This window comes from Brachycentrus maculatus, unplaced genomic scaffold (assembly GCF_059751285.1).
Source record: "Brachycentrus maculatus isolate JH-2025_06_01 unplaced genomic scaffold, ASM5975128v1 h1tg000024l, whole genome shotgun sequence".
NCBI lineage: Eukaryota > Metazoa > Arthropoda > Insecta > Trichoptera > Brachycentridae > Brachycentrus > Brachycentrus maculatus.
In genome coordinates, this window is record NW_028280778.1 from 562,853 (window position 1) to 589,466 (window position 26,614).

General features: G+C 33.0%; 3 protein-coding genes across 4 annotated transcripts in view; 1 reads left to right on the forward strand and 2 right to left on the reverse strand.

Moving 5' to 3' along the window:
- Nucleotides 1-4,009: 4,009 nt before the first annotated feature.
- Nucleotides 4,010-10,008, reverse strand: LOC148313055 (uncharacterized). The gene is made up of 5 exons (XM_088268727.1): nt 9,897-10,008; nt 9,468-9,647; nt 9,244-9,383; nt 7,819-7,976; nt 4,010-5,863 (listed from the first exon to the last, which is right to left on the reverse strand). Exons 1-5 carry the CDS (start codon nt 9,931-9,933, stop codon nt 5,695-5,697), a joined length of 684 nt encoding a protein of 227 aa, XP_088124853.1. The 5' UTR covers nt 9,934-10,008; the 3' UTR covers nt 4,010-5,694.
- LOC148313056 (CDK5RAP1-like protein) lies at nt 9,761-13,574 on the forward strand. 2 transcript variants are annotated; one of them, XM_088268715.1, is made up of 7 exons: nt 9,761-9,832; nt 10,538-11,169; nt 11,328-11,478; nt 11,561-11,909; nt 12,002-12,158; nt 12,395-12,522; nt 13,047-13,574. In XM_088268715.1, exons 2-7 carry the CDS (start codon nt 10,578-10,580, stop codon nt 13,452-13,454), a joined length of 1,785 nt encoding a protein of 594 aa, XP_088124841.1. In that variant the 5' UTR covers nt 9,761-9,832; nt 10,538-10,577; the 3' UTR covers nt 13,455-13,574. The 2 variants fall into 2 exon arrangements, with proteins under 2 accessions (XP_088124841.1, XP_088124833.1); XM_088268707.1 differs by having other exon boundaries at nt 9,766-10,089.
- Nucleotides 13,575-15,514: 1,940 nt separating this feature from the next.
- Nucleotides 15,515-26,614, reverse strand: part of LOC148313057 (uncharacterized) — a 141,120-nt gene continuing 130,020 nt past the window's right edge. Inside the window, exons 3-5 of the mRNA XM_088268738.1 lie at nt 21,835-21,936; nt 17,619-17,813; nt 15,515-17,064 (exon numbers count right to left, since the gene is read on the reverse strand). Of these exons, the coding sequence (XP_088124864.1) occupies nt 17,001-17,064; nt 17,619-17,813; nt 21,835-21,936 (361 nt within the window). The 3' untranslated portion in view covers nt 15,515-17,000. The remainder of the gene's footprint in view (nt 17,065-17,618; nt 17,814-21,834; nt 21,937-26,614) is intronic.

Here is a 26,614-nt window from a genome sequence, read left to right on the forward strand (position 1 = left end):
CCCTTTAAAAATTATGAATATTATTATTTATATTATCTTTTGACATCTCATCAAAGATGAAGAAGAATATGGAAGTCTAAGCATTTACGGGGCTGACGACCGTCATAGGCTGGTTTAAGTGATCACTTTACACACGTGTAACATTCACCAATTCTACCCATTATTGACAACCACACTACTCAAATCCTTGGAAGTTCTATATATATGAACCAATTTAGAAACCTTGTTCTTGAATCACTAGAACTTCAAAAGAGACATCTATTGGTGATATGTAAAGAAGCTTTTTACTAAGCAGAAACTCTGACATTAGTATGTGAGGTATGAATCCTGGATTATAATCACACACATGAGAAACGCCAGAAAATCCCATTTTCATTTTTATTTTTTAAGCTTATAATTTGACCAGATAATTTATCGTCAGTCGTCAGCCCCGTAAATGCCCAGACTTCCATATTCTTCTTCATCTTTGATGAGATGTCAAAAGATAATATGAAAATAACTCCTATAATTGGAGATAATCCAGATTTTGTGAACAAGTATTTGGACAAACTCAAAATGTTGTAAATATTATTATTAATAAATCAAATTTTTATATAAGAATGTCCATAAATTTTTATTTCATGATTCTTATACTATAATTATTATGTGAATGATTCTGGATTGCTTTCTTCAATTGTACATTTTTTCAAATGATGAAAACTCAATTAGTGACATATGGCTCAATGATATCAGCTTACGTATATATATGCTTGGTGATCTTGCAATACAATAATCAAGAACAGACATTTTTAAAAGACCACAAAGAAATGTGAATATTTTTTTATTATTTCTCTTTTTTTTCCATTTTAGGTAATGAGGTAATAAAATAAGATTAGGGATATACATTATGATGAGAGATATGTAGATTATGCCTATAATTTAGAGCAGTGCTCCGCAATCGGTGTGCCGTGGCACACAGGTGTGCCTCGAGCCGGATTCAGGTGTGCCGCGGTCAAATTAATGTATTTGACATTTTATAATTATTCATTATATATATACACAATGACAAATTAATTTTAATAATTTTGTCCATCTATTAAGATCCATCTATTAAGTCCACCAAAGAATAGTTATTATAACAGAGTAGTTTTTTCAATAGGCTATATTTTTACCTATTTATTTTAGCTTTTGGTGTGCCGTGGAACTCTTGGAAGAATTTTGGTGTGTCGTAGGTGGAAAAAGGTTGCGGAGCACTGATTTAGAGAACCGTTATTATTAGTCTCTATAAAATTCAAATATGACTATAATATGAATATAATACTAAAAATTGTGCCATTTGTACTGATAAAATAAGTTGGTCAAAGATAAAAAGGAAGAAAATATTATTTATAAATGAGAAAAGGCCATTTCTTTCTCTTATTTATCTATCGAGGCCTCAATTGGACATCAGACGGACCCAGATAAAAATCGCAGATGTAAAAAAGGCACCAAGAGATATTTAAAAAGAATGAATTTTGTGAATTATAATAATTAGATATCACTCTCGCCATTTAATTTCATTATAATCATTTAATCTATCGTAAATTTGGTACGTCTGACATTACATTGTTTATCTCGAGATTGTTTTTATATTGCATTTACATCAATATGGCTTCATTTTTCGCAGCAAAAAAGATACATTGACGTATCGCTTACTCCTTTCAAGAACGTCATAAATCAATAAATTTTCAGGAGAACGTTTTCAAAGATTAAAAATATAATACAACGTATTAAAAATAAATATCAAGCCACTTATTGAACTTTTTACTATGTAACAGATCTTTTCAGGTAAAACCTGAATGTCTTCTCCATTTGAAAAATATTTAGTATATTTAAAAAAATAATTAAACAATACCTTTTCTTCAAAATGCAAAAACAACACTTTCTGCCCTGTAGGTGGTAAATATTAAGTTTAAAAAATGCCTCTTTTGCTGGGATGGAAAATGTTCTATACATTTTCAGGGCATTCCGAAAACATGCACAACTGAAAATTGACTTTTTTTATTTATGACGTTCTTGAAAGAAGTGAGCGGTGTCATACTATCCAACAAAAAACTTTTCAGTAAAATTATAAAACGATTTATTAATAAAGCGAATTCAAGTTTCCAGTAACCAAAATGTTTTGGTTACTGGAAATGTCAATTTTTATTGAGAATTTTTCTATTGAAACTTGCAAGAAAAACCTTTGGTAGATACCATAACGTAGTTGGGTAAACGATTGGTGGCAAAACAGGTGTCCCAGGTTCGATTCCCGCTAATTGCAAAATGAATCTAAGAAAAAATTCATTTTCAAATGGCCTGAGTGTTTCATCCTACCTACATCAAACAAGCCTTTAAAATAAAAGCTTTGCACCCGCCTTCCTTTAAAAAAGTTCTTCACTTATACCAATTGCTTAGTCCTCTATCAGAATTAATTGTTGAAGTCTGTTTACAAAAGCTTAGAAAAAATTAAAGGTATTTTGAGACATCAGTTGGATTGACGCAAAGATGACAAAAAGCACAAATTGAATAAGGAAAGGAAAAATTCAATTTAAAAAGTTTTTTTTATGAATATAAAAAAAATACATATTATCATTTATCGAATTGCATGGCAAAATCTTAGTCTTTTGACGCGTAAGGCTTTAACCGTACATGGCACTGACCCATAGAATAAAAATAGTAAGAATTGTACTTGCTTTTTATGCCAATTTCAAAACCTATGGTGTAGTTTGATCATCCGCCTCCGTAGTGTAATGGTCAGCACGCTTGGCTACCGTTCCGGAGGTCCCGGGTTCGATTCCCAGGGGGGGTCAAATAAATATTAGTGATTTTTTCACTGTTATATTTATTCAATATTACCCTGGACTGGTACCTGAAGTGGAAGGCTGACCATCTTTCCTTCATGTGTAAACGATCAAGATAACACTGTGCTTATATGAAGCAGTGCCCTATGCACCATTGGGGTGCGGATAAGGGTTTTATTATTAGTTTGATCATAAAATAAAGCATTTTGTAAAAAAATCTTTATATTATTATTTTTATATAGGCTGAATGTAAATAAGATGTTGGTTGGTTGCAAACTTGACCTTGAAAATGTTAAAAATTTATTTATACAGTAGCAAGCACAGAAAAATTATATTAGTATTATATTTATTTACTAACAGGTTCTACTAGAAATTAATTCAAAGTTCTTATGAATCCAACAAAAAAATTAAGGTCAAACATCTTTCCACGCTTGCGAATATATTTGCGCCCCAATATTTATTTATGAATGACTTGATTATCAAAGCAAAAAGTACCTACCTGAATATGAGTTGATATCAACTTGCATGTAAATAGTCAAAGGTTTTCATGTAATATAATATGGTTCCCTAAATTATTAAGGTGGAGACTGACCGGAGCATTTTGTCGTAACATAACATCGTAACATCGCTCGCGGCGAGCATCAGCGAGCATCCGAAACTATGGATGGAGCGCTCGGCTCGCTGTACTGACTGCCTGAATGCTCGCATCGTAACGTGTTACGTTACGACGAAATGCTCCGGTCATTGTCCACCTTTAGAATTAATGTTCTGAACATAAAAGTCATTGTTCTTTGTAAGTTTAACCACCAATAACATTTGAAGTACAAAATAATGATGATACAATAGAATGATTTAAATGTCAGCAAGTTAACCTTTCCCTCCCGGTGATATGTATTTACTACAACTCTACTTTAAAAATGAGAATATCAATATAAAATATAATGGATACGGGCTTAGAATTTTTGTATGCCTCCATAATATAATTACGTATTACATCAAAGTATTATAATATAAAGATATTCATTTGCAGTGATAGAAATAAATAATTTGTGAAATAATCCGATAAAATCACCAATATGTATACAAAAGTTTCTCAGTGTGTGCATGCGTGCCGTGCTTTGCGTATATACGCATGTGCATATGCACATGTCGTAGCGAGTTTAGTAAAGCTTGTCGCTACACTAGCTATTGCGGCTACTTGCGATGTATTTTTTTCTCATTTTCAGATACTTACCAGAGCTAACATTACAAAATTGTTTCATTTCATCTTCAGCTATTATCAATAAAATGAACATTTAGAGATATTCACATTTTCTCCGTTTTTAAACAACATTTTCATACGGTGTACAAAACCAGTGCACGCGGATTTTTTTGCATCGTGAGGGAAAGGTTAATGTAGGGAGCTGTAAAACAATTAGGTACAGGTGTTTCCAACAGAACTTATCCCTACCTAACAAACTCAAAAGTACTAAAAGTATACTCAAAAGTTTGTATTGTATATCCATGTTAGCCGCCTAAGGGCGGTAATATGTTATAATTTCACAATCTGTATAAAATGATGTGTTAGTGATAGTACTATGTTCAGGTCAACTCTGATAGAAACGCCTGTACATCAGACATAAAAAGTAATGAGTTCAATAATAAATTACTTTCATCTCAAACTCCTGGGAATAGAGACTGATAGACTGCAGTTCTTTTAACACATTGTGTACGGTGTGCACATATTTGTGCGTTTCAGAAACCTTGTGTGGTGGCGGGGTACACATTTTTGTGCATTTCGGCTACCTTCAATTTAGTATACAAAAAACACGTCATAAACTTCTAATCTCTTGGCCTTTTTGCTTTTGTTGTGTAGTGGATAGATGTCGTTGTAATATAAAAAATAATACTGATATTTACTGGTTCAAAACATAGCTAATGGTCGTAATCTGTTTTGAAGGAAATGTTACAAATTAACTTTAAACAATGGATACAGACGGTGCGTTTTTTTCTTTGTCCTAAAATGAAATAAAATACAAAGATCATTGTCCTTTACTTAAGTCGGCAGTTGGTACTTACAAAGCAATAAACGCGTGTGGGGAAAGCCCATAAATCATTTTTTATTCGCAGATTTTGAGTTTTCGGCGGTTGTTAAACTGTGTTGTTATTTTCTAATATTTTATTAGTGTTTTTAACATTTTTTTACTTTTGTGATTTGTGGACTAACATGATTTTATTTTGAGACGTTAGAGACCATTTAACCGTTTTTGTATTGTTTTCGAGTTCAACCTCAAGTTCAAAATATGAAGTTCACTGACATATTTTATATTTCCGGACAGCTGTCTAATGTCGCCCGCCTCAAGATACAGTTTTATCAAAACATTGCCGTAACTAATGTGTTAACACACTAAGGACGGGAAAGGTATTTCTACCCGTTCGGTAGATTGATGACGGGTAGGGTATTTTTACCTTTTGCACCGGCCTCATTTCAAAGTAAAAAAGAAGGAATTATTTAATGTTTTCATATGAATGTTATGTTCCAATCTCTTTGTTAAGGTCTTAACTATATGTACAAAATTATTCAATTCCGTCACCAGCACTCAGCAGGTGAAAATCACCCGTCATTAGTGTGTTATGTTTAAAAAAAAGTATTGAAACATACACATTAAAAACATACACGGGTGTGTATACATTTATTTAAATAAGTATTTAAATTTAAATTATCAATCAAATATACAGATAAACAAAAAGACATTTAATAAATTTTAAGTCTGTCTCAAAATTTACTTTTATATACATACAAAAAGTCCAATAACGAACTCACTTTCTTAATGAATACAAATATTATGACTAAGGAATTATCCGGAATACGGTAAAAACTAATAACTTATTGCCAATATTAGAAAGATTGAGACTATTTGGTTAGTTTATAACATGCATTAGAAAACTTGGCGCTTGTATTTGTTGTTGGGTTTACTTTTTCCATTGCTTCCTTTAGGTTTTTCTGGAATATTGCTTTTTCATCGCAGAATCCGTGTTTTGTTTTTCCAAATGAATTTGGTCCGACAGAGGTGGGTGTGTCTCTAAAATACAAAAATAAAAGAATTATTATGTGGAGAAAATATTATATACCGTAGAACGGGGCTACTTGAACTTTGATGGGTTACTTGAGCCCAGTACAAAAAAAATATTTATATCGTAGTATCGATTGAAGTATCGTGACAATAAGTGTTACCTGTCGGAAACAATGAACCATGTCGATACATTCATTATTGTAGACCAAATACAGATTTAATTTTTTTTTTCAAGTAGCCCAGTTCTACGGTACAATATTGTATAACCAGGTGTAAAAGTAATGAGATAAATTTTACTAGAGAAATCCGCTCATTGTGGTCACTATAGGACCTATAAGTATCAATGACCAGTAGTGTAGTCGGGTAGTGTACTTTTTTATCTATGAGTGGCGCTCAGGCTCTAGTCGGGAACAAATATTACGTTTTGAAAAAAATGTCTCTAAACTATTCGAAATAATAAGCGTATTTATTGCCGATAACTGATAAGTCTAAACAAGTGCCATTGCAAATCGCACATGTTGCCATCCCATCTATTCAAAACAGGAACAGAAGAATTTGAACTAGGAAAAACCTAATTTTATAATTCTTTTGAAAGATTTGTGCTAGTGATAAAAAGTTGGAGTTTATACTGCTTTTAACCTGTCCAAGAGTCAGTTTTTTTTTAAAATATTTTTTTACTATTTATAATTTATATCATAGTCGATGCTATAAGCAACATATTTTCTTGAATAAAAAAAAACATTTACACCAGTAAACATGTTTTATCGCAACATTGGCAATTTTGACATAAATCATGTTTTAAACATGTTTTGATATAAATCATGTTTTGTATTGGTCTTTTGAAAATTCTGACCTTTTTTGTAATATTATTTTCTGCATAACTCGTATTTACAAAATACAGATTTTATGTTTAAACAATTAGTATTTTGAAAACTTTCATACTGCCTGGTCAGAGTTTCAGTGTTCAAACCCACTCTACTACAATTTGAAACCTATTTTTAATGATGAGCCGCTTAGCCTCACAAAAATAGGATGAAATTAAAGTATTTTTGTGACCGTTAGAGTCCGCGACACTAACCACGGGACCACAACCCGACATTATTTCAAATGTTACTTTTTCCAGTATAGCTGTGTTTTTATAATAATTACTCTGAATTTGCCAATCACCTAATAGAAAATAATCACTCATTTGATAAAAATAAAGGTCTAAATATATTACACACATGCAATAATAATAATAATAAAACCCTTATCCGCACCCCAATGGTGCATAGGGCACTGCGTCATATAAACGCAGTGTTATCTTGATCGTTTACACATGAAGGAAAGGTGATCAGCCCTCCGCTACAAGTACCAGTCCAGGGTAATATTGAATAAATATTACAGTGAAAAAATCACTCATATTTATTCTTACCCCCCCTGGGAATCAAACCCGGGTCCTCTAGAACGGTAGCCGAGAGTGCTGACCATTACACTACGGAGGCGGACATGCAATAGAGGACTTAGATTAGATTACTTAGAAATATTGGAAATTAAAAAGACAATAAATAATAATTTACAACTAATAAATACACAAGTAAATGTTTTTTCTAAAAGTTTGTAATTAAATATGTTTCCAATCACTCATCGTCCCTGATCCCTTTTGACTGTGACTGCCAATCAACACAAAAAAATGAAGCCACTTGAGATCTACCCAAGCTCCTTCGCCTAGCCGTCAAAATATTCTGAATTTTGTTTAGTAGATAGTGTTTTAGTATTAATCAGTCTTGACAAAGAAGCGGTTAGCTTCGAAACCGGTAGACATTATAATTAAGTAATAATAAAATATTTATAGTGATTTTAAAACAAAGTTACATTTTAACTATAGCTGAGTTTCACTTTATTACATTTATATATAAATCACTGTGTAAACATTTTTTATTTCTTTAAACTGTTTTGTAAAAGTTATTGCAAATGAATAATACCTTCCGATATTTCTCATTCGCATTCTTGCTTCGGCGGGCATCTCTTCTGGCTCTTCATCGCTGCCATCATTAAACACAGAAGCGACTAGAGGTACCTTCTTCACTAACACATTAGTCTGCGCCGGTGGAGCATTTAATGACATCTTAATGGGCTGGTTCTGAAAACAATCATCATCACCATCCAGATCCTGAGCACCAAATATGGCAATCTTCAAACCCTTATCCGCACCCCAATGGTGCATAGGGCACCGCATCATATAAACCTGCGTTTATATGATGCGGTGCCCTATGCACCATTATCATATTGCACCAATACACCATTAGCACCAGTGTTATCTTGATCGTTAACACATGATGGAAAGGTGATCAGCCTGCCGCTTCAGATACCAGTCCAGGGTAATTATTCAATAAATATATTACAGTGAAAAATTCAATTATATTTATTTCCCCCTGGGAATCGAACCCGGGACCTCCAGAACGGTAGCCGAGCACACTGACCATTACACTATGGAAGCGGACAAAAATGGCAATACCTACAATAACAGGCAATAATTTTATATCAAGTCTCAATAAAACTATTTAAAAATATTAAATAGTGATATATTGTGAATATACTGGCAAAAAACGTTAACTTGAAAATATGAAATTTTGGCTTAATGATGCATATTATAAAGTTTTCAAAGTTTTATAAACTGGCAAAATACACTAAGTAGTTTGAAATGTCATATTTATGTGGTTTTAAAAGTAAATTCAACTTTAAGTTTAATAGCGGGTATTTTATGCAGGCTAAAAGTTTTAAAGAACAGAGATAACGTTTTTTGCCAGTATACCCATGATATGATATGTTCAAGGGGCTTCTCATGCCAATTGTGGCAACTTGTGTGTTACAGTCGCCACAATAACCCAATATTGAGTAACACATCGCTCACTCCTTTCAAGAACGTCATAAATCAAAAATTTACAATTTTCAGTTGTGCATGTTTTCGGAATGCCCAAAAAATGTACTATATCCCAGCAAAAGAGGCATATTTTTAACTTAATATTTACCCGCTACAGGGCAGAAAGTGTTGTTTTGGCATTTTGAAGAAAAGGTATTGTTTAATTATTTTTTGAAATATACTAAATAGTTTTCAAATGGAGAAAAAACCTTCAGGTTTTACCTAAAAAGATCTGTTGCACAGTAAAAAGTTCAATAAGCGGCTTGATATTTATTTTTAATACATTGTATTATATTTTTAAACTTTCAAAACGTTCTCCTGAAAAATCAAGTTTTTTTATTTATGACGTTCTTGAAACGAGCGAGCGACGTGTTGAAAAATATATTTATAACTGCCTTTGGACAATATCAGAAGATTATCAAGTACACATCATTTCCGCCTCACATTTTAACATACTACTGACCCCAAATGAACTGTAAAATAATACCTTTGAAGCCGTATTCTTGAATCCAATTGATATTTTAGTAATTCTGGGGGCAGGTGGTGGTGTGGGGGGCATTATGTCATCTCTTGAAGTATGTCCCTCATCCTTTGGGGGACTGATAGACATTTCCCTTACTTTAGTATCTTCAACAGAGAAACAAAACCAATACAGTAAAGAATGCATGTTTAAAAGGAAGATAAAATTATTTTAGATTTTTTTTTAATTACCTGGGTCCCGTTTACTTCTAGAGACGCCTTCCCTTGATCTGGAACGGCGCGCCGATCTCTTCGGAGACCTGCTCCTGTCTCGTCCCCCACGCTTTTCAGGGCGTCTTTCTTTATTCCAAGAGCCATCGGATTCTTTATAGTAACGGTCATCTCTGCTTTTATAACTGGATCTCGAAGACCCTGGTAAGATGAAACACTGGCAAAATAAGATCAAATGAAGATAGTTGGTGGAAACCTATCATCTCATCGAACATAAACAAATTAGTCCCGAATATAAATTCTCGGGAATGTCGAAAACAGTATGGCAACGCTGTCATATTGACAGATTTCCGAAGAGCTCGAAGCCCGATAGGCAAGAAAATCAGGTACCAAATAATGTACATACAACAATAAAATCAGTTAAAAAGCACAGAATATATTTTGCAGTACCTCTGCTTAGATTATCTTCTAATTCGCGGTCGCTCATTTTTATTTATCCGATTTGTGGTGTCGGAAACGATCCGCACTGCGGCTCTTACGAAATAATTATTGCCAGCGTGTCGACAATAATTTACCTCACTTTGCGAATAAAATGTAGTACCTACTTTTACCATCGGGTGGATATACTGTCAAAAAAATCTATGTATGTTTTTCAAAAATTAATTTTTCATACATCCCACTTCTTTATTATTTATTTATACACCTTTGAAATAATTTATGATAAAATTGATTACGTACCTAAATATATTTTAAACTAAATATGAATTTAAAATTTCGAATAATTATTTTTAATTACTTATACGCCTCCGTAGTATAATGGTCAGCACGTTCGGGTATCGTACTGAAGGTCACGGGTTCGATTCCCAGGGGGGTCAAAAAAGAAAAGTGATTTTTCCTCTTATATTTATTCAATATTACCCTAGACTTACCAGTCCCTGACTCGGAGGGCTCATCACCTTTCTTTTAAATGTTAATGATCAGGATAACACTTCATTTATATGATGCAGTGCCCTACGCACCATTGAGTGCGGATAAGGGTTTGAAAAATAAGAAAATTATAGCTTTACATTTGTTTTTGTTTTTTGTTACAGAGAATATATACTGTTTGTTTAAGCTCAAGTAAACGTTTTAATGATGAAGGTTTCATCATTATCTAACAGCGTTTTATCTGGCCATAAAATAATATTTAAAAATTCGAACTTATTCATGAGAAGATTACAAAAAAAATATTGTTCAACAGCCAGTGAAGTGAGCAATATTCCTGAAATATTGGATAAGAATAAATTAAAGCATTTTAAAAATGGTCCAGGTTTATTGGATTTTATTACAACTAATACACCATCTACAAATGATATTCATAATGTTTTCAATGAAAATATACCATACATTAACAAAAAAGAAATGTCTTCAATAAGTCGAAAAGTGTATTTCGATATTTATGGATGTCAAATGAATATTAATGATACAGAGATTGTATGGTCTATTTTGAAATCTAATAATTTTTCCAAAACTGATGAAATGGAGGAGGCCGATGTTATATTAGTAATTACATGCGCAATTAGAGATAGTGCTGAGTCCAAAATATGGAAACGTTTGGATTATCTGCGAGGTTTAAAAAGAAGGCAATCAAAATTAAATCGTTCAATAAAAATTGGTATTCTTGGATGCATGGCTGAACGATTAAAACACCAACTTCTAGAAAAGGAACAAGCAGTTGATATTGGTAATATTTATTTTGTGTCTGAAAATTTTAGGTAAAATTATTTAAAAAATTCATGTGAATTTTCATTTTTTTAAATTTTGACATTCCTCATTATTTTACCTGTATAATGACATTCCAAAGAAACAAGCTGATTTTCACCATTTTTACTGTAATTTTAGTTGCTGGACCTGATAGCTACAAAGATTTACCTAGACTTTTGGCAATAACAGAAAATAATCAAACAGCTGTAAATATTCTTCTATCCTTAGATGAAACTTATGCAGACATAATGCCGGTTAGACTAAACAGTGATTCAAAAACAGCATTTGTGTGAGTTTGTATTTTATGATTAGCAAATACATATGTTCTAAAAAATCCATGATTATTTTAATTGAATTATGTCAATTTCCAGATCAATAATGAGAGGATGTGATAACATGTGCACTTATTGCATAGTTCCCTTTACTAGAGGTAGAGAACGTTCCAGGCCTGTAGATTCAATAGTAGATGAAATAAAACATTTATCTGATCAAGGCGTTAAAGAAGTAACTCTGCTGGGACAAAATGTAAATAGCTATAGATATTTATCAGAAAAAGATGGTTTTACTGAAGCGACAAAACTTGTCAAAGGGTTTAAAACAGTATACAAAGTGAAAACAGGAGGTCTCCGGTTTGCTGATTTGTTGGATAAAGTATCTGTAATCAATCCAGATATGAGGATTCGTTTTACATCTCCACACCCTAAAGACTTTCCTGATGAAGCAAGTATTTGTCATTGAACTGACTTAAATTATATCAGATCCATAATTAGTACTTTTGAAAGACCAAAGATGCAATTTTTTTTTTTTTTTAGGTGCTGCAAATTATAAAAGAACGCCCAAACATCTGCAATTCTTTACACTTACCTGCTCAATCAGGCAGTTCTGCTGTACTAGAAAGAATGCGAAGAGGTTACACTAGAGAAGCTTACATAGATCTTGTAGATCATGTGAGGGATGTTATTCCAGATGGTTTGCATATACATATAATTTTAAAAATATACATAAATCCTTGATCCCCTAAACAACTATCATGCAACGTTTTGTATGGTGTTTTTTGTGTGAACACCGTACGACAGTTTTGTAAACACCTTTTATTATGCATTTTGTCACATAACAGTCACTTATCAAGCGTATGGAGGCCTGCAGATATTTAAATGTACCTTTTTAATGTCACATTTTGAAATTTAACACTCATTCATTTTCAGTTGCCCTATCGAGCGATTTTATTTGTGGGTTTTGCGATGAAACAGATGAGGAATTCGAGGAGACTCTAACATTAATAGAAAAAATTAAATATAACTCTGCGTTTATGTTTGCCTACAGTATGCGAGAGGTGAGTTTGTGTTTTATTATTACTTTGTATATATCAATGAACAGAATTATTACATAAGAACTCGGTAACACAGACTAACGAGTGCAGAACTAACTGCTGGTAATGCCTGTGGGGAGTTTGATTGGTCTGTTAAATAGTTTACCAAGAGTGTTAGATCTATTTACATTTTTATTTTCAAAATTTTGACAATTCCTCTCCGATTATATAATACAATGTCCATACTATGTACTGGTAGTTTTGTTTTTTCCTGTTATTTTTTTTTTAATTTTCTTAATACATCTTTATGTATGCACATTTTAAATAAATAAATACATAATGTAATTGTTATGTATCATATGATAATAAATTTAATCAGGTTTTGGTACCGTGATATCATTTCAGACTGTGGGTCCATGTTTATTTTGACTCTGTTGTATCTTTATGCCAATATTCTAAGATATTATTGATAGACAGCTAATTTTTAAATACCCAAATATGATGCCAAATACTTCTAATAATATTGATGTTTATTTTTAACTGAACAGAAAACTACTGCTCATCGCAGATACCAAGATAATGTACCTCCAGAAGTTAAAAAAAGTAGGCTTGTCAAGATGAACGAAGTGTACCGGAAAGGATTAAGAGAACTGAATAATGCTCAAATGGGAGAAACACAAATTGTTCTTATTGAAGGTAAAAGCAAAACTATGGATTCCATGTTGATGGGAAAGAATGATAAAAATACCAAAGTATTATTACCGGATATTACTATCCCGACTTCTCCCTCTGAAACAGTTTCCAAAAATATTTGTGCAGGAGACTATGTGGCTGTAAAAATTGATGGTGTCATCGCCCAAGTATTAAAAGGTATCCCACTCTATCATACATCAATATCTTCATTTGAGGGTTCACTTTCCAATTATGAGGATGGGGTATTAAAGTCAATTCAGTAATTGAAATACTCATTTATTCATCATTATAAAATAACTACTTACATCTTTGTTTTAAATACTATTATTAAAATAAGAGACAAAACATGTGCATTAAGAATCAAATAAATAAGTTACAAAACATTTCAAATGTGTTTGAATTATTTTCATATTTAACAAAAACATTTTTCATATAAGATGGGAATACGAATAGATAATAATTATAAATAATATTTAAATTTTTATTGCATAAAACAACAACTTTTTCAGTATAATCTTATAATGTTATATTTTAAAATAAATTTTTAAAAGCGTTCGCCTTTTAAAATATGCAAAACAGATGAGAATTAATAATCTAAATATATAAATAAAACAATATTTAATCTATGAGAAATACGCTGGAGTCATATAAAATACTTGTACTTTTCTCTTTAAAGCTACTTAGAAACATAAACATATATGTAAAGACTTAAACTAGACTGGACGCTCCAATATGAGAATGCGGAGGATTCATCATACTACTTCTTATAACTCTATTCATGGCGATACCTGATTTCTGATTAGGCAAGTTCTCGGAACAATCTACATTGCCCGATAAACTCGGAGATGCTCCTTGTGAGCTGCCGTACACTTTTGTACTATAGCCAGAGTCATTGTGAGAATCTCTGTCCAACTGACTTTGCAATTCAGAAAGATGTGTATTGATAGCCAAATTATGCATGTGGTTCGGTAAGTGAACACTTTCTGCAGGGTGGCCATGTGAATGTAACATCGGTGCCCCCATTGGAACATTTCCATCGTTTACTATAATTTCTCGAGGAAAGTTCCCTCCTGTTGAATGTAAATTGTGATCTAAATTGTCACCAGGAAACCTTTGATAGCCTTGATGCACATTTGTGTCTCCCATGTTGGATATTTCCATTTGAGTGTTGTGGCCGACATGATTGCTGAAAGCGTGGGGTGTTCTTGACAGTTCCCTGTTTATGTGGTCGTGCATCATTTCATTAACCAAACTGTTCGAATTAAATACAGGATTTCTACTCCGACTATAGTTGGCAGTGAAAATATCAGTATTATTTACATTTGGTGGACCCAGATTATTAAAGCACGGTGGGCTTAAAGAGTTTGGATTGGTAAAGTGCGGATGAAATTGTGGATGCATATGATTGGAGGATTGATATTGGGTAGGAATTCTGTGATTTATCTGATTGTCGTGTAATCTTTGTCTGTTGGGTAAATCGTGAAAATATGCATCTTTTGGTATGGGAAGTAAACTTCCCCTTAAAGCCATTTGATTACCTTTACTCATGTACTGTCCGTTCATCATTATCTTTTGTGGTATTTGCGGTTGGGCATTTTGGCCCGAAATCATATTTTCATAGTTAGGTAATGGTAATGTTGTAAGTAAGTTTGAATTTTTCATTAAGCCAGGTTCTAAAGTGCTTCTGATAGGAGCGTCTTCTTCATCGCTGCTTTCAGATTTGTTACCATCAGACTTTTGCTGAAAATTAAACATTTTTCTCGAAGGAAAGGGAATCAAGTTGTGAAAGCTAAACTTCTTTGGCGATTTTACACTCGGTTCAGGTTTGGAATTATTTAATTGGCTGGAACTTGGCTGAACTAGGAGTGATGAATTTATCGGTTCAATTGTATTAAAATGAGTACTATCACTCAGGGGTATAGAATTATTTTGCCAACTTTCATGCATGGAAGATTTAGCTGGACTATTAAGGTAGTTCGGGGATAGAGGCCTACTCATAGATCCATCTAAATTTCTAACAGGCGACTTCAACTCTCTTATTGGAGATCTAGAAATACGCTGGATTTCATCCATTAGCTGTTGTTCTTGTATTTTAGCAACCAATTCGTGAACAGATTTTCTAGGTCCGGTTTCATCTGTCGCTGTATTATGAACCGCGAAAAGTTGCGAAAGGTTTTCATGGTGAGAACTGTTTCGTGAAGGATCTTGAATGTCATTACTGAAGGAATTGGAATGAGCGGACTCACATCTGGTCATGTGTTTAGGAATTCTTATGTAACCATCATTTTCTATTTCTTCGAAACAATTAACAGTGCTATGTTCCTTTTTTGTTTCTAGAAATTGCGCACTGCAATCAATTTTCGATGTATCTTTCACAATTTCTGCAATCTTTTGATAATTATTTGCGAATTGATTTTGATTTACACCAGAGCAGGTTGGCATGTTTATTGTTTCCAAATTTTTAGAGCTCATGTTACTATTACTTAATGATCTAGTAAATTGTTTATTCGGTGATGAATATTTATCATCACTTTCGGAGTAATGGGAACTATCGTGTTTCATTGGTGAGGATTTACCAAGCATGGGTTTGGCATGAACCTCCGCAGTCACATTATGCGAAGACCCACTACCATTCCTAGTAAATTTACTATGACCATAATTAAAATTTGATGCACCGTCGAAAGATTTGACACTTGTACGATTTTTATCCGATCTCTGATCAACATCTGATCGATGATCGGAAGATATACTAGTCTGTTTACTTCTATGGCTTGGAGATTTAATGGCACATTTATTATTTGAATCTAGAATGGAGTTCCCATCAAGAACATCGGCACTCTTAGACGTATTTCTCAAAGATTTTCTAAAATCGTCTATTTGATACTGTGTATGAAATGCTTTATCATTAAAAGTCCGTATTATATTCCGCATTTTTGATGTTGCATCTAGCATTTCTAGACTTTGTGTTCTTTTCAAAGGCGGTAAATCATCAGAACCTTGCGGACTTATCTTCCTGACCCGTTCTGAAGCTCTAAACATAATTCCTCTAGTTAACCATTGCTCCAAATGGTGTTGTCTCTCCCGGCATAGGACTCTTTCAGCGGCAACACATCTAGTCAGCTCAGATATCTGGCCTTGTGTTCTCAGTTCTAAATTTGTAACCTTTTTATCTAACTTTTCGTGAGCTTTATCGATGTGCTGTTTTATTTCCTGCTTATCCCTATTTAACTTGTCCTCCATGTGCCTGAAGAACGGTGCACAGTAGCAAGTGTATCCGACGCCCACCGGTCCTTTGCAAATATTCCCCGCTAAATCCAAATAATACTGTTCTCCCTTTTTCAAAGGCTCTTTTGGCAATGAATCTAAATTTGGCTTTGGAAAGTTTTTGGGATCGGGATAATAGTGGCATCCGTAAGGGGACCAATGCTTAGCGTTACTTTCAAAATGAACATTCTTAGTTTTTCTTTTATCTTTATGCTTGCCCGGACTTGCATGAATATCCTTTTCTTTCTTCAGTAAGCCATCAGGAGTATCGAGCGACCTTTCTAAGCTTTTTTCTCTAGCTTTTTCTTTAGCCTTTGCATCTTTGCGAGACCTCGAAGGTTGGACACACAGTATTTCTATAATTTCATGTAACTCCTTTCTAACGGCAATATCTTTGGGAGTTTCATTTTGTTTATTTTTTAGTGTCTTGTTTGAACCGGCTTCGAGAAGAATTCTAGTGAGTTTTCTGCGTCCCATTGCTGCTGCTATATGAAGTGCAGTATCCCCATTTTTGTTCTGATCGGAGACGTGGCATTCGGCAGAAATTAGTATTCTTGTAACTCCAGCATGGCCGTATCGAGCTGATGTGTGGAGGGAAGTGTCGCCATACTGAAAATTAAAATTATATTATCAATGCAAAGTAAAAAATTAAACTTTTAATTATACAGTACATAATTAGTATTTGCACTGCAAAACCAGAATAAGGTAATCCAAGTTAACATATATTTAAATTTTAAGTTTTAAGGTTGAAGGAGGTGTCATTTGTTCTGCAAAACAATCCACAAGATTGATACCACAGAAGGTCTAATGATTTTGTATGAGTTCAGTTATTTACTATTCCCTTTACTGAGAGGATATTTAACAGAAGGATATAAATAATTCTGTACAAATATATTTAGCTGACGAAAAGCTTTTAATTTCTTTTTAAAAATATCTACTTATCATAAACTATTTCATTGTGCCTATTTTTTTTTAAATCTGATCATGCCAGAATTTATTTACGATAACTTTCATTTAAGTGTTTTTGTTATCTGACTTTTATTTTGCCTAAAATATAATTTTTTTAATAAAATTATTTTTACTAATTATCATTGTGGCTGAGGGAAAAATTAAAGAAATAATTCAATGTGGTGGATACGATAGCATATTGCAAGAAGCCTCACATTATTTTGGATATCAGGGTCGCATCCGGCGAGTAGGATTTCCCTACAAGTCTGGTTGTGTCCATTTTGACAGGCAAGATGTAATGGCGCGAAACCTCCGCGGTTGCGCGTGTGGGGGCGCGCATGCGCAGACAGGAGACGTGCGCATCGGCTGTACCCCTTCCAAGCCGCTTCGTGAAGAGCAGTATTGCCATGCTGGAAAAAAAAAACAACATTAAAGAACCTACACGCAGCATACATAATAAAACACTTTCACAATTCTATACATTTTATATTTCGTGAAAAATCATTTTTGATCAAAGCAATTCTATAGTTTTGATTTTTTTATTTTCTAAATAATATTATTCAAGTCAATAATGCAAATTTTGACTCAGGTATACTGTTGTATCTCGGTCGCTGTGTTCATTAGGGTATTCGATTAAGCAACAACAACAAAAAAGGTTTTTGTGACAAATAATGTTCAAAAAACTAAGAAAATTTTGTACATGTATTACCCACGCTATAGCCGCTTGTCCACTACACGAAATTTCACCGTCCGGCAGCCCGGTTTTGAAAAATTAAAGCAACTACGACAGTTTAGCTTGATCGAATTTACGCGCAACGCGTCACGCACCGATCAAGAGCACCGATCCGAAGAAACATGGACAAAAGCACAAGCCAATCCAAGCCAATCATCGTTTTAAAACGCTAACTGACGTGCCGGACGGTAAAATTCCGTGTGATTCCGTGTAGTGGACAAACGCCCTATATGTAATAGAATTAAAATGTTTCTACATTTTTTTTTTGTTATTTTTTTTTAAATAAGTGAAAATATCAAGAACTTGTGGTACTTATTCATTTAAGTCTTAGATTAAAATAATAATAAAAAATAAATAAAAAAACACTGTTATTAATTGCAGTTTACAGGTATTTTTGCATGCATTTTCACATAAGATCGATAAATCAATTGTGAAAAGCACAATAGGCATTAAAAAAGAGCACTTATCGGATAATAAGTTTAGGCGTCAGATAACGATTGAGTATTACATTGTTTGTATCTTGCTTCCATTTAAATATTTCCTGTTTTTAAGATTACACGCGGCGATGTAACTAACGAAAATGAAATCATTACTGCCGGACGAATAGTGGGTACAACCAGTGGTGGGATTCAGCCGGTTCGCACCGATTCGCTAGAACCGGAGTCTAAAATTTGTAGAGTTCGCCGAACCGGTCCAACCCTTTGTTGTCACATAATATTCCGATTGAAATCATATGGCTCACTCCTTTCAACAACGTTATAAATTAAAAAACTTGATTTTTCAGGAGATCGTTTTTAAAATTTAAAAAATAATTAAATGTATTAAAAATAAATATCAAGTAATTTATTGAACTTCTTACTGTGCAACAGATCTTTTTAGGTAAAAGCTGACTGTTTTTTTTACATTTGAAAAATATTCAGTAAGTATATTAAAAAAAATACTTCAACAATACATTTTATTCAAAATGCAAAAAAACACTTTCTGCCCTGTAGCGGGTAAATATTAAGTTAAAAATATGCCGCTTTTTCTGGGATAAAGTACATTTTCTGGGCATTCCGAAAACATGCACAACTGAAATTTGACGATTTTTTATATATGACTTTGTTGAAAGAAGTGAGCGATATATCGGAGCACGCTCGGTTTACTTATTCCACTACGTTGTAAAAATATTTGAACCTCACGAAGAGAAAAAAATATTGGAAAGATGAAAAAAAATTGTGGGAAAATTCATTTAAGTTATTGCACTTAGTAAAAAGAACATCGTGAAGGATATACGCTTCAAAATGTACAAGTAAACAATGTTTTCCTTTCTATAACTCTCCGGTCTCCCACAGGGCCATTTTTTTTAATTACCTAACGTCCAGGTGACTCTGAAATCTAGCTACGGCTTATGCAACACCGTTTATCATGTCCCTACTCAGGCTTCAACTTTATAAGTTTCATAGCCTATGCCTACTTGTGAGTGGATTTACTCTTTGTGTTTAAAGTTACTATAATTTCATGAAATTCATGAGTGAAAATTCTAGGCAAGAAGGAGATAGAAGCATTTATTACATTAAAAAAAAATATATATATTTGGGGGGGGGGGGTAGAAGTAGTACCTAAAGGGCGAACCGGTTCTTGAAAATTTTGAATCCCATCACTGGGTACAACGGCTTATCTCGTACTCGTACTCGTACGTACGTTAATGAGAGATTAGCCCCATATCGATGTATTTATGAAGGCACTTAAGGCTACAAGGCAGAAGGCAGGTTGCGGAATTTCCATTGTAAAGTGGGTACGCGAGATAGCTAAGAAGAGTGGTATGTGATAATGGGCAGTCCAGGCCTCTGCCATCCCACCCCGACCTGTGTGCCAGAGCTAAGGGCGGGGAGCCGAAGCGATGAGTTATTTACGAGAGCTTAAACAAACGCTTCCCCCGGGGCCTTCAGATATCTCCAATAAATTTTCCTCTTAATACACACCATGCGACGCGGACTGTAATTACGCCAATGATACGGGCTACGGGCGAGTCGCTCCCACCAGTTGGTGAACTCGCTACTCGCTACCGGCCGACGGTGTTTTAATGGACCGTCCGATAATTATTAAACGCAGCAGCTTATGTTACAATCTCGTACAGTTGATCAAGTCTGTAGCAAATAATATGGTACTCTAAAGATGCCGTACGAAAAACTGCACAACTAGATTAGTTAATATCAACTTGCATTTTTGACAATGTCAGCAATGTGATAAACGGATCAACCGATGTAGAACGATGTGTATACGTCGCTTTGCATTAGTGACTTAAGCCCCAAAAAAAACTAATTATAAATTTTTATAAATTCACATTAGAAACAACAAAAAGTTTGCGACTCAACCAGCTGGTCGATTGAAAGAGAAAACGTATAACGATCTTCAATAAAAACGTAAAAATGGAGTAATCTGCATGAACAAATAACGAACGGCTAAATTATGACTATGCAAAGAACTTCAAGTATTTTAATCTCATGGCATAAAATATTTATGGTACTAAAATTTCATTTATTGATTCGACAGTCAGTTTGTTGTTAAATGTATCCATTTTCTATATCTATAATAGTGACTTAAGCCCCAAAGGAACCTAATTAATTATTTTAATAAATTATTTTTTTGACATCTCAGGATAGATGAAGAAGAATATGGAAGCCTGGGCATTTACGGGGCTAACGATCGTCATAGGCTTAGTTAAATGATCACTTTACACACGTGTAACATTTACCGATTCTATCCATGATTCACACTACTCAATTTTTGAACTCCTACATATATTAATCAAACTCGTGACATAACGCATGAGAGTTCACAACAGCCAACTATGTTGGAATAAGGAAAGTTTTTTTTTATTCATCTATCTATGTTGAGATGTAAAAAATGTAAAAAAATGACTCCTAAGCGAAGATAATCGAGATTCGTGAACAAGTGCATTTTTGGACACACTCAAAATGTTGTATGGTATCTTGCATTCTTATATAATAAAATAACAATCAAGTATGTAGTATTTTTCCACATGAATTTTATTTGACCAGCAACCGAGTTTCATCAGACTAGTGATGTCGGTTACCAGTCTGATCATGTCGGTTACGACGAAACCCGGTTGCTGGTGAAAAAAATCATATGGAAATACACTACATAGTTGTTATTTTATTGTATAAAATGCAGTTCCACCAAGAAATGTCAGTACAAATCTTAAATCTTGCATTCTTACTTCGAAGATCATAAAACAAAGCAGCCCTTATCATTTTTATCGTTTTCATTATTTTTTCGTAGATTTTAAATATTTTCTTTACTTCACAAACATTGCGAAATGAAACATATCGTAGTCATAAAGGAGAAAGTGACCAAGTGCATTTTTAACAAAAACGTGATCAATGACTATTTGATATCTTACTAGCTTAATATTGCCCTGAAAAAATCTTAAATGATTTTAAACTTGGAAGTATAATATATTGACTTGTTAAAAATGACTAACTGCATTGATTTTTATTTTCTTGCCAAGCAAAAGCGACTTAAATGGCCCTCCTGAACATTTTACGTATTATTAGTAGGTCATTTTCTCCCGTACGACTACGATATTAGAAATATTTGCTGGCTATTTTCTTTCCTTTCCTTTTAACCAGACTGTGCCACACAAACGCGTGGCCGGGTACAACTAGTAATAAGCGAATATATAGCTAACTTACGAGGGTGTCCTGCCGATTGGGATCTGCTCCATGTTGCAGCAAAAGATCCACTGCTTCTGAGTGACCATCAGCGGCCGCTCTCTGTAACGCAGTGCATCCATTCTGAAAAGATGAAAAAAAATACTTTAATTTTAAACATAAAAGCTCTTTAAATCACCCTTCAGCGTCTAGGAATGTAATTCTAAGCCTTTGCTTTTTTTATTTTTTATTTTTTTTTTTTTTTTACAATATTTTATACAATACTGTAATATTAAATTTTCTTGATGAACGTCTCACTAAGCATAGCCCGTGATCAGATAATACAAGCAATACAACACAAAACTGTTGATATGAAAATATGTTAATATGAACAAAATTATTAAAAATATATTTGAACAAAATACACATTGCAACAATAACTGTCCACTTTTAGCTGTCTCTATCTTGGTGACGTGACAAACTTTGTGCAATAGTGACTTAACTTTTTAGTGCCATATCGAGAAGCCACTTCTTTACTTGTTTTTTTAGATAATTATTATTAATTTCTAATTTTATCTAATGTGGCGCAACATTGTAAAGTTTGGGTGCCAGGTATATGTGGCTTTTCTGGTCGAATATGGTTAGCATTTTTGGTACTTTACACAATATTTTGTTGGTGGAGCGTGTGTTTATTTGCATTTTTTTTCTCTAGCAGCAAACAGTTTAAATCGTCCTCCGTGTCTCTGCGGTAACTTAGATCAATCTTTAGACCGCATCCTGTGGTCTCGTATCCCGATGCAATCTTGTTAAAAAGTCCAAACAAGAAAGCTTCACGCGTCCATCCGAGCCTAGAGTCGATCAGACACGAAAACTTGTGGCTTTAAAAGCGGTTGAAAGCTGCAAGTTACCATTTAGAATGTTAACCTTGTGATATTTTATGTCTACTTCCGTAGTGTAATGGTCAGCGCGCTAGGCTAACGTACTGGAGGTCTCGGGTTCGATTCCCAAGGGTTCAAAATAAATATGAGCGTTTTTGGCTCTTATGTTTACATAATATCACCCTGGACTGGTAGAAGAAGCGTACGGCTGATCACATTGCCTTCATGCAATTTACGATCAAGATAACACTGCATCACTACAATGCAGTGCCCTATGCACCATTGGGTACGAATAAGGGTTTAAAAAAATATTTTTGGATAAAGCATTTTTAAACTATAAATTTAAACGTTAACTCGAAAATTTGAAATTTTGACTTAATGATGCATATTATAAATTTTTCAACGTTTTATAAACTGGAAAAATAAACTAAGTAGTTTGAAATGTCATACGTATGTGGCTTTAAAAGTAAGTTCAACTTTAAGTTTGATTGCAGTTATTTTATTAAGGATAAAAGCTTTGAATAACAGGGATTTCAGAGTTTTGCCAGTATACCCACGATATATCGTAGTCACACAGGAGAAAGTGACCAAGTGCATTGTTTTACAAAAACGTGATCATTGACTATTTGATATCTTACTAGCTTAATATTACCCTGAAAAAATCCCAAAGGATTTGAAACTTGGAAGTATAATATATTGAATAGTTAAAAATAACTAGCTGCATTGGTGTTTATTTTCTTACCAAGCAATAGTGACTTCAATGGCCCTCCTGAACATTTTACGTTTGGGTAGTTGGTCATTTTCTCCTGTACGACTACGATATGTCTCTAAACTTGTGGCTTTAGCGCGTGCTTTAGCGGTTGAAAGCCGTAAGTTACCATTTAGAATTTTAACCTTTGCTATTTTAAAACATTATTGGTTGATAGCGTTTTTAAACTATAACTTTGGATACTTTATAACTCTCTAACACGTATCGAACTATAACTCAATTTCATTTTAGAGGTTTTTGAAATTAACTGCTTCAAATGAATGTTTTTTTAATTTTTTTATTTATTTAATATATTTACATTTTTATTTATAACATAATACATTTGAATCATTTATACATTTGGAAAACTTTTATATTTCGATTCGCTGTGCCTCTCCAAAAAAGAGACTGTGCTCTTGTGCTTGGAGAGGAACTTACACTCGTGGTTTTATGTTATATAATAAAATATATAATAGTCTTTTTTTGTATATTTTTTCAAGATTTGAATGTAATGAGCTTTAATTTTTTTAAGTATTTTTATATCATCTATTTTTTTATTTCTTTAGGGAGTTTATTGAAATGTTTGATTGTCAAATATTTGAAATTTTGCTGAAATTGCTTGGTGTTGCATTTTGGAGTAGAAAAATCGTTTGAGAATCTCGAAGATAAACTTTTTTATGTTTAAATAATTGTCACCCTTTAGTATTTGAAAAATTGCGGTTTTTCTATAAATGGTTTCTATATTTGGGACATGAAAATTTTTAAATAATAATTTTGCTGTCCCGCTGCTAAATCGACCCCATGTAAACTTTGATTTATTTTATTTTCTCTTCGCCATATCTCTTGTCGGTCGGCTTGACTCACGCTTGCCATGAAAGGCAGACTCGTTTCGCGGGGGGATTATTTAAACATGCTTGAATAAGAAAAAAAATTAAGTGGCGGAATCTCTATCAATTATAGTGGTGAACAGGCAAGGACGCGGCGTAGTTCCCTGCCAACAAACTGGTTGTTGCAGCGCATTATAGTGCTAATTCATTACTCTATAGAACAGGGATAGCGAACCTATGGCACGCGTGTGTAGAGAAAAAAAAGAAAGTGATTTGGCAAAAATTTGAAAAAAGTTTAGATACAGACGAAAGTACTACTGCTTGTATTATATTAAAAGCTATGAACCCAATATAAAATAATTGGCATGTCGATGCCAAATTTTGCTGTTTCATTTTTTATTTATTTAATATAGTTACATTTTTTAGTACAATTTCATACAATTTCTATTATGATGGCATTCTATTACAGATGGCAAACTTATAATTTTATTTTCACTATGCCCAAAACTTAAAATTTAAAATTTAAAAATTCGCTTTGCCTATTTCCAAAAAAGAGACTGAGCTCTCGTGCTTGGAGAGGGACCCTCAAGGATTATTATTTTATTTGATTAATCGTATTTATTTCAGTTTTTTTTATTTTTTTGTTGTTGTTAGACGCTAGCATCCAACAACAAAAATCTCAATAAAAATGAAATTATAAGGTTTCTTATTTTATTTTTAATTCTATGTTATATGCTATATTTAATTTTAAGTCTATGTTTGGCCTTAATAAGTACTTGATTATTTTTTCGTTGCTTTGTTTATATTAAAAACCTGAAGTTACACAAAATTTGATGCATTTTTATTTCCATGACATGTGGCACGCGACATATTATTATATTTAGAAAAAAATATTATTGGCACTCAGGCTCAAAAAGGTTCGCCATCCCTGCTTTTTAGAATATTGCATAAAACAGAAAACGGACTAAATATAATAACCATTAATCGTTTCAAGTTCTAAATAATTCTATGTAAATAATTGTATAATATTACAAATGAATACTCGAATAACTGTATTCCCATACAATTTTAAATCTTCCATTTGAGAAAGGAGCAGGTTGCCTCATTCTTTATTTAGAAATCTACCATTTATAGGTAACTTGAGGTATTCGCCCGAATATACTCTACTCTACTTTTCATAGGTTATTCGTACTGGGAACTCAATGCTTCAGAATTTACATAAAAAAAATAAAAGAATTTTCACATCAAAGAAAATATTTATGATGCATCTAAAATAATAAAAATGATTTAAAAAAAAAATCTTTTATTTCATGAGCCACACTATGTATCATAATATAAACATTCACTCCCATTTGGGCTAGAAATGACGTTAATTAACGATATTATATGTTTAGTAATGAAAATCCATTTATAAAAAAGGAGTATAATTATTTTATTTTATTTTTTAGCGATTACCGAGGAGTTAATAAAAACATGGACACTCAAATCCTCTAGTACCGTTTTATGCAGCAAACGACTTTTTTATTCAGAGGAAACGCTCTTGCATTTTTCTCCGAAAAATGAAGAGAACAAGATATGTATATGATGAATTAAGTAACACAAAATAAATTTGCATTGCTTAAAAACCATTAAACCGCTTTATAATATACATATATATTTTAAATTCTACGATGTTGATTGAACATAATTAAAAATTATGCCTTCTTTTTATAGCGTAATAAATTATCAAAAAATCGTGAAAACATCATCATTCTTGATTTTATGGAAAAACGAAAAAGTTAACAGACAGCTTTATCCATTAGCCGTAAAAGACCAGTATAATATTATGAAGAACACGATAGCAAAAACATAAAACATAGTTACGATTACCTTCTAAAATAATAATCACATGAACGCGTATCTATACTATTTTAACGATTCAAAAAAATAAAACATTTATTTTTATCGTTCAACTGACAGAACCACCTTATCGGTGTTTGAATATAACATATATGTTGATATATCGCTCACTCCTTTCAACAACGTCAATTTTTCAGGAGATCGTTTTTAAAGTTTAAAAATATAATAAAATGTATTAAAAAGAAATATCTAGCTACTTATTTAACTTTTTACTGTAGAACAGATCTTTTTAGGAAAAATCTGAATGTCTTTTCTCTATTTGAAAAATATTTAGTGTATTTAAAAAAAAATAAATACCTTTTCTTCAAAATACAAAAACAATTAAAATTAAGTTTGAAATATGCCGCTTTTGCTGGGATATATTACATTTTGTGGGCATTCGCACAACTGAAAATTGTCGATTTTTGGTATATGACGTTGAAAGGAGTGAACGATATGTATGTACGCATTAATAATTCATATGAATAATA

Coding starts and splice junctions, on each gene's coding strand:
- LOC148313055 (XM_088268727.1), bottom strand. CDS start 9,933: ATGAGCGACCGCGAATTAGAAGATAATCTAAGCAGAG. Junction 9,648..9,896: donor AGAAGATAATCTAAGCAGAG/GTACTGCAAAAT, acceptor TCATCTTACCAG/GGTCTTCGAGATCCAGTTAT. Junction 9,384..9,467: donor TAGAAGTAAACGGGACCCAG/GTAATTAAAAAA, acceptor TCTCTGTTGAAG/ATACTAAAGTAAGGGAAATG.
- LOC148313056 (XM_088268715.1), top strand. CDS start 10,578: ATGATGAAGGTTTCATCATTATCTAACAGCGTTTTATCTGGCCATAAA. Junction 11,479..11,560: donor GATTCAAAAACAGCATTTGT/GTGAGTTTGTAT, acceptor GTCAATTTCCAG/ATCAATAATGAGAGGATGTG. Junction 12,159..12,394: donor GAGGGATGTTATTCCAGATG/GTTTGCATATAC, acceptor ATTCATTTTCAG/TTGCCCTATCGAGCGATTTT.